Source organism: Curcuma longa, unplaced genomic scaffold, assembly GCF_044706935.1.
Source record: "Curcuma longa cultivar G26 ecotype Majalengka, Jawa Barat unplaced genomic scaffold, ITB_CL_G26_1.1 contig_23138, whole genome shotgun sequence".
In the NCBI taxonomy this organism is placed as follows: Eukaryota; Viridiplantae; Streptophyta; class Magnoliopsida; order Zingiberales; family Zingiberaceae; genus Curcuma; species Curcuma longa.
Genome location: NW_027432088.1, coordinates 22,377 through 35,569, shown reverse-complemented (window position 1 = coordinate 35,569; position 13,193 = coordinate 22,377). Strand labels below are relative to the sequence as shown.

Genomic DNA, 13,193 nt, shown 5'->3' with positions numbered 1-13,193 from the left:
CAAGTGCACAAGGGTTTTCTTCAAAATGGCATTCTTGTAGCTATAGAAAGAAGGCCATCTTCCCCAAGTCCAGAATTTGTTGAAGAGGTAGGTATTCAAAATAATACAACTGAATGCCAAAAAGATTTGCTCAATGAAAATATGCATCCTATCCAACTCTACATGGTTGGAAATGATAAGTAATATTCATTGTGACATTTGTTCGCTATATCAATTGATGGCCTTTGATACTCTATATCAACGGAGGGCATTTGATTCTCCTACACTAAGTGACAGACAGCAGCAATGATGTGAAATTCATTTTAAGGTATAAGTTGGAAATAGTGGTGTAATTTGAGATTGCTTTTTGTAGGTTCGCTATCGTTCTTCTATTTGCCACAGAAACCTTGTGAGACTTTTAGGTTACTGCCAGGAGAATGATATGCAGATGCTTATCTATGAGTATATACCAAATGGCAGTGTCTCAACTCGCTTATATGGTAAATCTAATTCTACTAGTCCAATGATCTGTTTGGTTTCACCATGTTGTTTCGACTCTTAGTTTCTTTGTTCAGGTTCAGTTCAATCTTCAAGTGGAAAATTGGAATTCAAGCAAAGGCTTTCCATTGCCCTTGGGGCAGCTAAAGGTGATGTTTTCCTGAATCACTAACTTTGTGTTTTCCTTACGTTCTATGTTACTTTTGAGCTAGAAATGTAGCTCAATTAAAGAATAACATATTTTTTATCACTAAATATTCAATTAATGAATCTTTCACTATATCAATATTCTAGTTGAAGAATAATGTTATTCACTTCCATGACATAATAATGAACAATTCTTTTCTTTGTTTACCTTACTGAGATTTTGTTCGTTATTAAATTCCTGGACCTTGACATAATACTGACAGGAAGCTAATAAGATAGTTTGTCTTGAGCAGGCATGGTTCATCTGCATTCCTTGAATCCACCTCTGATTCACATGAATTTTAGTACAGTGAAGGTTCTTGTAGGTGAGGACTTGACACCCAAAGTTGCAGATGCTGGTGTCCATAGTTTACTTAGTCGTGTTGATGGTGCTGCTTCGTTTTCAAGGATGTCTGAAGATGATCCTTTCCTTGATCCCGAGTACTTTTCTAATTTCATGTATCCTTTTGGAAAAATGAAGTCTAACATTACATAATAATAAAAAAAAATCATCCTTCATATATGGAGCTAGTACTACCAGCTTACAAGTTTCTGGACACATGACAATCATAGAACTTGTGATTAGTTGATTCTTTTGAATAATTCTTGCTAATTATGCAGAGTATATGAGTTTGGAAGATTCTCTGTAAAGAGTGATGTATATAGCTTTGGTGTGTTCCTTCTTGAGTTAGTAACTGGAAGAGATGCTGCATCTGATAAAAGCATCATTCATCAGGTATGCAACAACCATTTGCAATTTTTTGATAACATTCATTCCTAAAATAATGTGTTCTCATGGCTGGAAATGTAGGTAAGTTTATACAGTCTTGAATAAATATATAGTACCACACTACTGGCTTATAAGACTTGGCGCATTGAGTCCATTCCCGGTCGGTTACCTCCTGACTATTGAACAAGTTGCATTATGATTATAGCTTCATTGGCTGATTGACAATTTTATTCAAGCAATGCATGGTTTTTCATTAAACATCCAAAGTGTTGCTATAACTTAGTTAAAGATAACAAGTTTTTTAATAAATTTTTTTAAAAGCTTTTAAAAATTTGAAACTTGAAATTAGAAGGCACCCTACATTTTAAAAGCTTTTAATAAAGATTTCTCATAAGCTTTTAAAGAAATCATAAAGTTGACTTTTCATATGGCTAAAGAAAAGTTACAAAGTAGATTCTCATGGTTGTAGTCTTGTACAGAGATCTGGAGATTTCTTATAAGATTTTTAAAAAAATCATGAGACAACTTTTTATATTATTAAAGAAAAGTCAGAAAGGAATTATTTTAGTTTTAATCAAAATTGGGCTAGATAAGCTGAACACAAAGTGTTAGTGCATGTGTCACAGGATCTGGTTGAGAAATCATATCCTCCTGATTTAATGAATGACTGTAAACCTAAACCTCATAACCCCTTCTGAGGAGATGTTTAGGGTTTTGCTCGCATATAAAGGATAAATCTTCTCTTCCTTCTCAATACCTTGTGTGCTCAACTCATCTAAAGGCCATAAAAGGAGAGAGAAGAGGAAAACCAAGCTATGGAGATAACTAAAGGAAGAACACATAAATCATTGAGTACATCTATGATTTTAATCTTATAATTTATTTCTATGTTTTAAATCTTACATGATGATCTTGGGTGAACAAAATTTCTCCTATGTCCTTGTGATGAAATGCTGTTGTGCCTTTTTAACTTCCATGATCCATGGTGATATGTATATCCAAAACAAAATATGGTAGATATGTGGAAGGTGGAGGATGGAAGATATGAGGAAACTGGAGTGGAAATACAAAAGAGCAGTGCAACTTTCTTATAGTTAAGCCACAATTAAAGGAAATACATTTTTTTTTGGAACCATGTTGTTGGGATCAAGATTTACTTAGGAACGACTATAAATTGATAGGATCAAACAAACGTAGGATGTAAGATCCTATAATTTAACAAAAACATCTTTTGCAAATCATAGTTGTTATTTATAATTTATCAGATGGATTAAATTTTAGATATCTAGTATTATTACTAGCATTTTAAAATTTGCATCATTCTGCTATTAAAATTAGTAAGATGGTGCTACCTCCTTACTAAAATAGGAGAAAACTGTATCTATCACATTACAATCATGATAAAGGCAAGTGCTACCTCCTTCACAGTGTCAAAAGTTCTTCAACATGAAACTAAAATAAATCCACTGCCAAAAGATGGTGTTCCTGTGTCATCATATGTCAATCCCTTAATCAGTAAGATAGAAATGCTATTAGGCCTCTGCTTATTGTTGGATCTTTCAAAGGGACAAATAGTTTATGTTTGATTATTTTGCATCCTCCTAACTTTTGGCAAAATTATATCCTGAAGAGTCTTTAGAGCTTACGACGTTTCTGAGCTCTCACACATCTGAAACACAGGAACAAGGTATTCTTTTTAAGAGACTTCACAGTGTGTTCTGTATTCAATTTATTTTCTTTTCTTGAGCAGGACCATTCTTTTCCAAAAATTCACTGTCGGTGATTTGCTAAGATGTCTGAGTTTAAGTTTGCCCGTTAGCTGACAACGAAGAATATATTAGACTTATTTCCAATTTTGCTGCCATTGTTGAGATATTTAGTTAAACACCAAAGAGAAAAGAGCGTTTACTTTTGAGGAGTGAGGTGTTTGTACATTTCTTTCTGCATAGATTGAAAAGCTTAAATCCTTACAGAACCAAACAAATGTTGCTGTTATTTGGAATACAACAGTTGTTTAACTTGCTATCTCGAGCATGTTTTTATTCTTGTCCTTCGCGTAAAAACTATATGTGCATGGAACAATTCGAGTCATGGTTTGTAAGACAATGTCTAAGGTTATAGGTCTCAACCATTCTTGCACAATCCTGATTTCTTTTTTCTGCTGTAACTGTCTGTAGGCGCGAAACTATCAGGATGGCAGTGATATCTCAATCCCCATCGACAGCAGGATGGGCAGCAACTTCTCCCCTGAAGGAATGAGGGCATTTGCGCGGCTAATTGCGTGGTGTCTGAACTCGCAAAGCGAGGAACGCCCATCCATGAGGTTCATAGAACTGGAACTTTGCCGAATTCACGAGAAAGAGCTGAGCTTGACTACCATCATGGGCGAAGGGACTACTACTGTGACCCTTGGAAGCCAGTTATTCACTACCTAATGGAAACAAAATGCCTTCCTTAATTTCAACTGTATATCACCTCATTTACCATTGTCCTGGAACTCCATATCTGCAATCAGCTGCAAGTTGTGAATAAGCCATCAGCTGCATATTCATTGATTTCTTTTCTTTTTTGTTCCTTTTTTTTTTTCATATATAATTGTATAGCATTGTTGTGGATAGAGATGTGTTTATTATGCGATCATTAATGTGGTGGAACTTGGAGAAGAATGATTGCTTCACTTTGTTTGTAAATGTTAATGATGAACAATTATACATGTCTTTGTTTAATCCATGGTTATCTTCTCTAATTATGTTGGGCAAAGGCCCTAACAGTCTTTCCTTTTTCATTAACACTCCCTCAAGATGCCTTTTATCATAAAAGCTTAAGACTTTATTCAATAAGTTTAAAAATTAATCCTACATCTATGTCAAATTTATAACATAGATTAGTATTAAAATTATTGTCCCCGGGGCATAGTTGAGTTGGTTACGACAGAACAGAACCTCATCAAACACAAGTCCAACCTCAAGTTATTAAATCTGAAGTGTGCCGGTCAGATACAAGTCCCACAAGAGCCTAATTATGTTGGGCAAAGGCGCTAACAGCCTTTTATTTTTCATTAACACTTGAATCTCGACGAAGCACCTCCTTACATATGATCGTGAAAAGTATTAAAATTATTAAATCCTTTAGAATTAATTAGGTAGTTAAAATTACATAGTTGATTACGTTGTAGTAGTTACAAAATTACGTAACCTACTATAAATATTATAGCAGTTATGGTTTCATAATTAATATAACACATATTTAATTTGTTTAAAAGTATTCATATTATAGTAGTTACTATTTTGTAGTTATTATAATATGAATTTGATTTGTTCATCTAATATTTATGTTGCAGTAGTTATGAAATCGTAGTGACTACAATTTAAACTTATTTTATTTAATAATTTTTAAGTTATAGCAACTATAAACTGTAGCTGCTACAATTCGAATTTGTCATGTTCAATAACATTCATATTATAACAGCTACGATTTCATAATTATTATAATGCAAATTTATCATATTTATATAACCAGTATTGATTTAAAATTTAATATGTGTGGTAGAAGATAATAATATTGAATACTATACTTGAAGGATAATTATATATGGAGCGTGATTTACCCGAAGTGGATAAGATAACCTAGGCCGTTCCTTTGTTTTCTTTAAAAAAAAAATTTGCATCCATAAATTTAAGCCTTGAGGATAATTATTATATCATTTGATGAGCTAATGAAAGGATTAAAAATAGAGAAAGTGCTCTTTCGATTTTTACGCAAGTATATTAATAGAAAGGATTAATTTTTTTTTTGAAAAACAAAACGTCCGTAACGGTGTTACAGATACCGATATAACGGTGTCGCGTGGAGGCGGTATCGCGCCTCTGGTTCTTTGAATCAAACGTCGTTCCCTCCCGCGCCTGCCTCAGTTACAAGTCTATATATACCGGTACCTTTTACCGTTCTTTCGCGTCTGCCAGGGAGCTTCGAACATTTCCCTCGAAAGTCTCTTTCGATGTCTTGCTCTCCCGAGGACCCCAAAGCGAGCGACGCCGGCGAAATGGCGAAGGAGAAGGAAGCCGGCGAAATGGCGAAGGAGAAGGAAGCCGGCGAAATGGCGAAGGAGGAGGAAGCCGGCGAAATGGCGAAGGAGAAGGAAGCCGACGCGAGGAAGCGGAAGCCCACCGCCGAACCCTGCCCCGACTGCAGCGATGAGGGAGAAGGCGGCGGCGACGTCGCAAAGGAACCCGAGTTGCCGCCCTTGCCGGTTGCCCCGTCCTCGTGGCCCCTGGCCGCCTCCCGCTCAAGAAGTAGGCTTCCGCCCTCGCCGTTATCGTCTCCGCCCTCGTCGCCCCTGGTCGCCTCCCGCTCAAGAAGTAGGCTTCCGCTCTCGCCGTTATCGATTCCGCCCTCGTCGTACCCGGTCGCCGCTGAGGCAGCAGCAAAGCTTCGCCGCTACTTTGACAGCGACACAGCGTCGATCCCCTCCTCAGCCGATCCCTACATACCCGAGATCCTCCCCGGCATCGTCGAGGTGAGATTCTTGATCCGGATCGCGGTCGGACTACTTGGGGATCTTGAGATTCTTGTTTCTTGCTCTTGATCATTGGATCAGCATCGCATCGTGCAGGGGGCGGAACAGGCCTTTGTCGACGACGAGGAAGACGAAATCCCTTATATCGGAGATGTGGTGAGCGATTTTGACTTTCCCTATTTGATTCATCGTTCTCCTCCTCGCCAGCAGTTAAAATTCTGTAGTTAGCCCCTTTTTTTTTCATCATAGATATAGCTATGTTCTTGATCTGAAACGCATGCATCGCTAGGGTTCGAGTTTTTAGGATTGAAACCTATGAATCGAATATCTCTTCTTCATACTTGACAGGAGCCCCTTTCCTCATTAGCCGATGAGTACCAATCGAGCACTTCCATCTTTCAGAAGAAGATCCAGGTTCGATCTGAAACAATTGCTGCCGCTATGCATTCATAAGCTGCATTGTAACCCTAAACCCTACTGGATTTGTGTTCTATGTCAAGCAGCTTCTTCGGGCAAAATACAGTGCAATTAGGCGTGTCAAAAGGGATGGGAATTGTTTCTACCGCTGCTTTATGTTCGCCTACTTGGTAATCTTTTCCACTCTAACTGGATGATGTTGAGCAGTTTGTGTAGTAATTCATATATCTAGTGTGTGATGTGAAATTAGGAGTACCTTTTGGTGTCCCAAAATGATGCTGAGATGGGGCGTGTTCTTGCATCTGTCGAAAGGTTGAGGCAGAGACTTTTTGAGCTTGGAAAACCGCCAGTTATAGTTTCAAATTACTGCGACGTAAGATGTACTAACTAATCCTCTTCAGTTTTTCTTTTCAAACACGATTCTTTAACCTTGCTGAACTGAAACCAAATTGATGCTTTGGGATTCTTAATTCTTGTTCTTCCAGGTATTCATCGACATGGTGAAAAGAATTCGGAAGGGGAAGATGAAGTAAGCTGCAACTTTCAAAGTGGTCTTCCTTGAGCGATAAACAATTCAGCTAACAGATTAATTCCTTTTGCAATTTTAGTTTTATGGATCTTCTGCAGAGTTGCCGTGAAGATACGTCAGATGATCGTGAGAAGATTTACCCCAAATTAAATTCATTCAACTCATTCGTTTCTTCTAACAAATTGAAATTCTCTGGGCAGTCGTTAAATTCCACAGGATGGTCGCTGCTTGCGAAATGCGCAGAAGAGAAGACCACTACGCACCGTTTGTCGCCGGGATGTCGAACACAACTGTGGAAGAGGTAATCTTTGGCTTTTTGTTTCACAGATAGACATCGGTTTCATTCAACCTTTTCTTTCCTCCAGTACTGCCGGAGGTCCGTGGAACCACTGGGGGAAGAAACTGAAAGCATGGAGATCCGATCCCTATCTGATGCCCTAGGAGTGCCACTGCGCTTGGAGAATCTCGACCAGAGCTTGACGAACGGTGTACCTGAGCTAATTGGCTTTGACATCCAACCCGATAACGATACCACAGACGACGACGATGCACAGCAGGCACCTCTCATCACCCTGCTGTATCGGCCTGGACATTACGATATTCTGTACCCTATCGCAGATTAGCATATGGATATCTGAGATCACCTTTTATTGTTCTTGACATCTCTGATTTCATTGATGAGAACTTAGAACCAATTATTCTGGGTTTCTTCAATTTTTATTCATTTTTTTTAAAATAAGAAATAGTTTATTTAAATAATTAACTAAAATGTTTAAAGCCCTATCTTTTCTATTCCGGGCCGCAGAAGCAACTCGACATTCTGTTCCTTTTCCTAGCGATCGCCCTTGCCCTCGAAGAAGGGTGAAGCGGAGGAGCCGAGGGATCGGATTCCCGTTTGGATTGCGATTGCTCGCTCGCTCGCTCTTCTCTCCGGCGTCGTTGTTGGCGAGCGACTCGAGGGGATTTGGGAAGATGTTGGACGTTTCTAGGGTTCAGAAGGAGTTGGTCGAGTGCAACCGTGATGAATCCATTTCCGGCGTCAGCATCTCCCTCGCCGACGGAGGGACCGATCTGTCGCACCTCCGTGGCACCATCTCCGGCCCCGTCGACACTCCCTACGAGGGCGGCAACTTCGTCATCGATATCCGATTGACCAGTACGATCGCCCTTTTTTTTTTTCTTTGATTTTCCGTGTTGAAAAATCCTTGCCTTTAGGCATACTTTTGAGTTTTGAAGCGGTTGTTTGATGTCAAAACGGGAACAATTGGGATTGGCACCGCTCCTCTGTCGTCTTTTTTTGTCGTACTTTCGGTTCTCTTTCCTTGTTTTGAAAATGAGAAGACTGATTGGAAACTGCCTTTCTGGTTGAGTTGTGATTTTACGGATTTCATGAAATGAGAAAAAGATGGAGAACATGGTGGAAGAAACCTAGTTTTGTAAGGTGGAATTTTTCCTCCAAAGAATTCTACACATATTTGGTTTTAGCAAGTGTAAGAGAAAGGGAAGAGCACACCCCACCAAAGTGATAAAAGTGGGATTCAAATCCATGACCTTGACAACTTCCATGAATTAGATAGTTGTTTTGGTTTAAATACTTTTTAATCTTCATCTTAATTTTGAATTTTCAAGTGTTAAACTCTTGGAAGAATGCAAATGTCGCAGGGGAAAATGGAGTTTCTATTGGGGGTGGGGGTGGGGGGATTATTGATTACTGATATGTGTGGTGGCCAATCGCCATAAGTTCTGTTCATGAGGCTTATTTCCTAGTAAACTTGATTATGCATATGTAGTTAGACAAAAGTAAGATTGACTAACTAGGAATTGCTTCAAGTAATCTTGGCTCCATATACATCTAGCAAAAAGAATTTCCATGTTTTATCAATTGTTTGAAAGGAAAAAAAAATGGAATAAACATCGGGCTTATATTTATCTTCAGAATTATCAACTGATTTAGCAATACACTAAGAACAAAAATATTTTAGTTTCTACAGTGGCAATCTTTTCTTGTTATCCAATTATAGATCGTGACATTTAATTTTTTCTACCATTGCGTCTATCGTTTACATTCAATTATCTCGGCATTATTTCTTTACAATTTTTCATTATTTCTGCCATCTCCTTTTGCACTCAATAATTCAAATAAGCTTGCCTCAAAACAGCATCTTTGAATCTCATTTTATTATGTGAATGCAATAAATAAAAAGAATAGGCTTTAGATTGTCAATATTTGTTCTCCATGTAATGGTTTATGATGTTTATGTTTATATGCAATCTATCGCTGGTGTAATTAGCATTCCCTCCAATTTATATCGTACATCTTCTATCTACATAATGTCCACATGTATCTTGTATGCCGGAATCTGAATACTTGTCTCACCATCATATATATCATCTTTTTCAGATTTATGATCAATTTCAGCCACTTCTTTTCTACGCTGCCACTACATTACCCTTGAGATGTGAATGTTTTCTTGTTCCTTTGATACATTAAGTATTCATATATGCCATCTTTTTCATATTTGTGATCCTTTACAGATACTCATTTTCTACTTTATCATAACACTACCCACAAATTTTAATATACTGTTATTCAATAACATCTTGTTCCCTTGGTACTTAATTTTTCTGCATCATGTGCCGATCTCATTCTGCAAAATATTTTTCTCAGAGTTAATGATGGAGTTCAATTTGTTGCAGGTGGCTATCCCTTTGAGCCTCCTAAAATGCAATTCATTACAAAAGTTTGGTATGGATAGTTCATTCATCAACACTTAGCTTGATGCTTTATTATGTTTTTTCCTTGATGTTTTGTGAATTATATCCATGATATTTATAAGTGAGTCGAGGTTTACTAATTTGTTATCTAGTATGTTTAACTGTTTATTTGACAAAACTATTTATGAAAATAAAGTTGTTGAATACTTGGTATTAGCATTCTAGCTTGAGGAACTGAAACATCCACATTATTTTTACTGTGTGATTACTAATTCTTTGTGGTAATCATAATCTTGAATGATCTGTATTGGATGGACAACTAGAGTTCTGAGACAGAATTTGTTCAAGCTATCTATTTTTTTCATCTACCAGTGTTTTTGTGATATATTAAGCTTCATTTATCACTTGTAGCAGAAAAATATGGTTATTGCTTTTCCATTGTAAAGTTTGGAATAATGGATCACTTGCCGACTCTATCATTGTTTGCTTGCATATATCTGTTGAAGGCACCCAAACATTAGTAGTCAAAATGGGGCCATATGCTTGGACATTCTCAAGGATCAGTGGAGTCCTGCTCTCACATTAAAAACAGCTTTACTTTCTCTTCAAGCTCTACTCTCAGCGCCTGCTCCTGATGATCCCCAAGATGCTGTTGTTGCCAAGCAGGTCTAACTTACCAGTTTTTTTTACACTTGGCTAATGCCTGAGAACACTCGGTTTCATCGCTTCAGTTTTGTAAGTTTTTTTTTGTCTACTTGGTGCAGTATCTGCGAGAGTACAACACATTTCTGGCTACAGCTCGGTATTGGACAGAAGCATTTGCTAAAGGGTCATCTGCTGGCATCGAAGAAAAGGTAGGGATTATAATAATCAATCAATTTTAGTATTTATTTCAGTTAAATTCCTTTTGCCTAGAATGAATCAAATTGCATGTCCAGCCAGTCCGCTGCTAGGTGATGTTGGCTGCATGAATTTGATGTTATTATCATGGTTTAAAATCTTGACCGACAATGGAGTTTTGATTTATAACCGGAATGATACAATTTTGGTACTGTGTATTGTGCTGTGCCGATATAGTTTCGTATGTTTTAAATATAAAATATATTAATTAAAATTCAAAATTTTAGCCTAAATATTTTTAAAAATTAGAAACACAAAAAAATGTGGGAAAGTGGAGGCTGCTGCGATTCCATGCCGTAGGGTCGCGGAGGCGGCCGCGATCTTGCGGCAGCTTGTATTGCCGGTGCCAGATGCTGTGCAGAACGGCAAATTCCGTTTGTTTTGCTCGGCATGGTATGAAGTTTTAAACCATGGTTATTATATAAGATAAGTAGGGGGTCAGGTTTTATGTACTCATGGTAAGGCAGGCTATAGCGACTAGGCATACAAGATATCCAAAAATCTGGAAACATTTGACAGTGGAAAGAACAGTCATCAGACTGGACTCCTCTTAGCCAAATTGGGCAGAGAATGAAGTGCATACAAGCAAAGGGAGAGAGAGAACAGAAATGGAAGGAAAAACTAAACCATGGTAGGCATGAGAAAACTAGATTATAGAAGGCGCGAAGATAGTAGCAGTCCTTTAGGCTTGCATTTCTCTCCGATGCTGAAGGTGGCAAAAGCAGTTGTGTGTAAGGCACAAAAAGTGATATTTGTTTCCTTCATAGTTGATTTCCATCTGACTGGGAGTAGAAGTGCATAGGAAGTGATATTTGTTTACTTCATAGATGATTTGATTTCTGGCTGACTGTTTGCTCCATGACCAAATCATCGCACGCCTAAAAGTTGTTGTTCTTATTAAGTGTGAGCCTCATCTCTGCCCAATCAACACATAATGATAGTGGAGAGATCCATGTTTTCTACGAAAGTTTCTTGCGTGATTACCTGCCCAATCAACACAATCACACCTTTTTCTTTTGTTTCTTTTGAATAATGTCAACTGAATCTTGGAATGACTATCCTCATTCAAATTAGTTGTCAACTTCTTTCAAATGCAGCAAAGGCATTAAACTGAATGTAGCATGATTTGTTGGGTTCAGGTTCAGAAGCTGGTGGAAATGGGTTTCCCAGAGAACCTGGCGAGGAGCACGCTGAAGAGTGTCAATGGCGATGAGAACCTGGCTCTCGAAAAGCTTTGCCCTTGAAAGGCTCTGTCTGCTCCGATCCGATCTCATCTATCTTACTTTCTGTAAAGCATGCATCCTTAGAAAATGGGTAAACCCTAGACAGCTCTATTCATCTTAGATTGCCTGTCTAAACTCTATACGAAAGTGATTAAATTGTTGAAAGCTTGTTTCGATGTCATAGGTTTGCATCTCAGATTGATTGTTGAAAGCATCTGATCTCTTTAATTATTATGAAATTGAATGCACAGCTTCACTTTGGTTCGATCTTTAAAATTCAAATCAATCAGTTTCTTGGAAACTATTGCTTTTTTGTGTCTCCACTTTTTTGGATGCAACTAAAAACTGTTTAGAGAATTGGTCTGGACCAACTCTATTTGACTGGAATTAGTTGACAATTTGGTTCGGTTTAAGCTCAAACCGCAATGGAATTTGGTCCGGTCAAATATTGTGGGTTTCCTCTCCCTTGACTTGAATTTTTAATTTTTTAAAAGGGTATTTTTTCAGTAATTGAAATAGTTGGATAAATATACCCAGTGAATAAATTGCTGATAAGCTCTTTATAATAATAATAATAATTATTATTATTATTATTATAATTATAATAATTATTATTATTCTAACCTCTCTGTGTTGTCAAATCTCACTATCATCAGTCAATTAATATTGGACCGTCAAATCAATTTAATTTATGAGTCGAGTTACGTACTGGCAACAAAATTTAAAATCAAAATAAAATAAAATAAAATAATATTTTTTTAAAAAATAAAATTTCAAATTATTCAAATTCAAATTTTATTCAATTAATTTAGTTTAATCGATATATATTTTGTTCACCCTAAATTATCCAAACGCTATCAACTTTATTTGCTCAACGAAAAATAGTTTATAGTTTTGTTTTCAAGAATTAATTGTTAAATTTATTATATACATGTTGTCTGGGACTGGTCCCATCGTAGAGGGCCTTACTCGCTAAGCCGATCCCTTCGAGACACTCAAGCTTACACCGGCGAAGTACGTCCATCCCATTCGGCTATCTACACGTCGAGCCATTCCATTCGGCTAATCACATGCCGAAATCATTCCATTCGGCTAATCACATGCCGAATCATCCCATTCAGCTAGCTACACGCCGAACCATTCCATTCGGCTAATCACATGCCGAATCCTCCCATTCGGCTAGCTACACGCCGAATCCTCCCTTTCGACTAGCTACACGTCGAATCCTCCCATTCGGCTAGCTGCATGCCGAATGCTTCCGTTCGATCCCCTGCATATCAAGTTGCCCCCATTCGGTCGTACGCTCGTCAACTCTATCCATTCCGTCGAAGCCTGGCCGAATCCCTTAATTCGGCAATACACACGTCGAATCTCCCCATACTGCCACGGTTTCACCGACTCACCTGTTCACGCTCTCGATCGATCACTTGCTATATAGTGCCCTGGCCCACCTCATTGATTTTCTGACAAACCCACGCCCCCTGCGTTTAATTAGCTGTT

The 13,193-nt window shown here is 37.9% G+C and overlaps 2 protein-coding genes across 2 annotated transcripts; both read left to right on the top strand.

Annotated features, from left to right (window-relative positions):
- On the top strand, window positions 1–4,048 carry LOC141818066 (putative leucine-rich repeat receptor-like protein kinase At5g49770; the record flags this gene model as incomplete). The annotated part of the gene is given in 6 exon segments (XM_074705654.1): window positions 1–87; window positions 353–479; window positions 555–626; window positions 918–1,104; window positions 1,285–1,399; window positions 3,571–4,048. Coding segments are annotated over 6 exon segments (846 nt in total), but the record flags the coding sequence as incomplete, so codon positions are not given.
- Window positions 4,049–7,715: 3,667 nt separating this feature from the next.
- On the top strand, window positions 7,716–11,969 carry LOC141818067 (ubiquitin-conjugating enzyme E2 27-like). Its single transcript, XM_074705655.1, has 5 exons — window positions 7,716–8,011; window positions 9,553–9,601; window positions 10,077–10,236; window positions 10,335–10,424; window positions 11,610–11,969. The coding sequence occupies exons 1-5, from the start codon at window positions 7,828–7,830 to the stop codon at window positions 11,712–11,714; spliced, it is 588 nt and encodes a 195-aa protein (XP_074561756.1). The 5' UTR covers window positions 7,716–7,827; the 3' UTR covers window positions 11,715–11,969.
- Window positions 11,970–13,193: the final 1,224 nt, after the last annotated feature.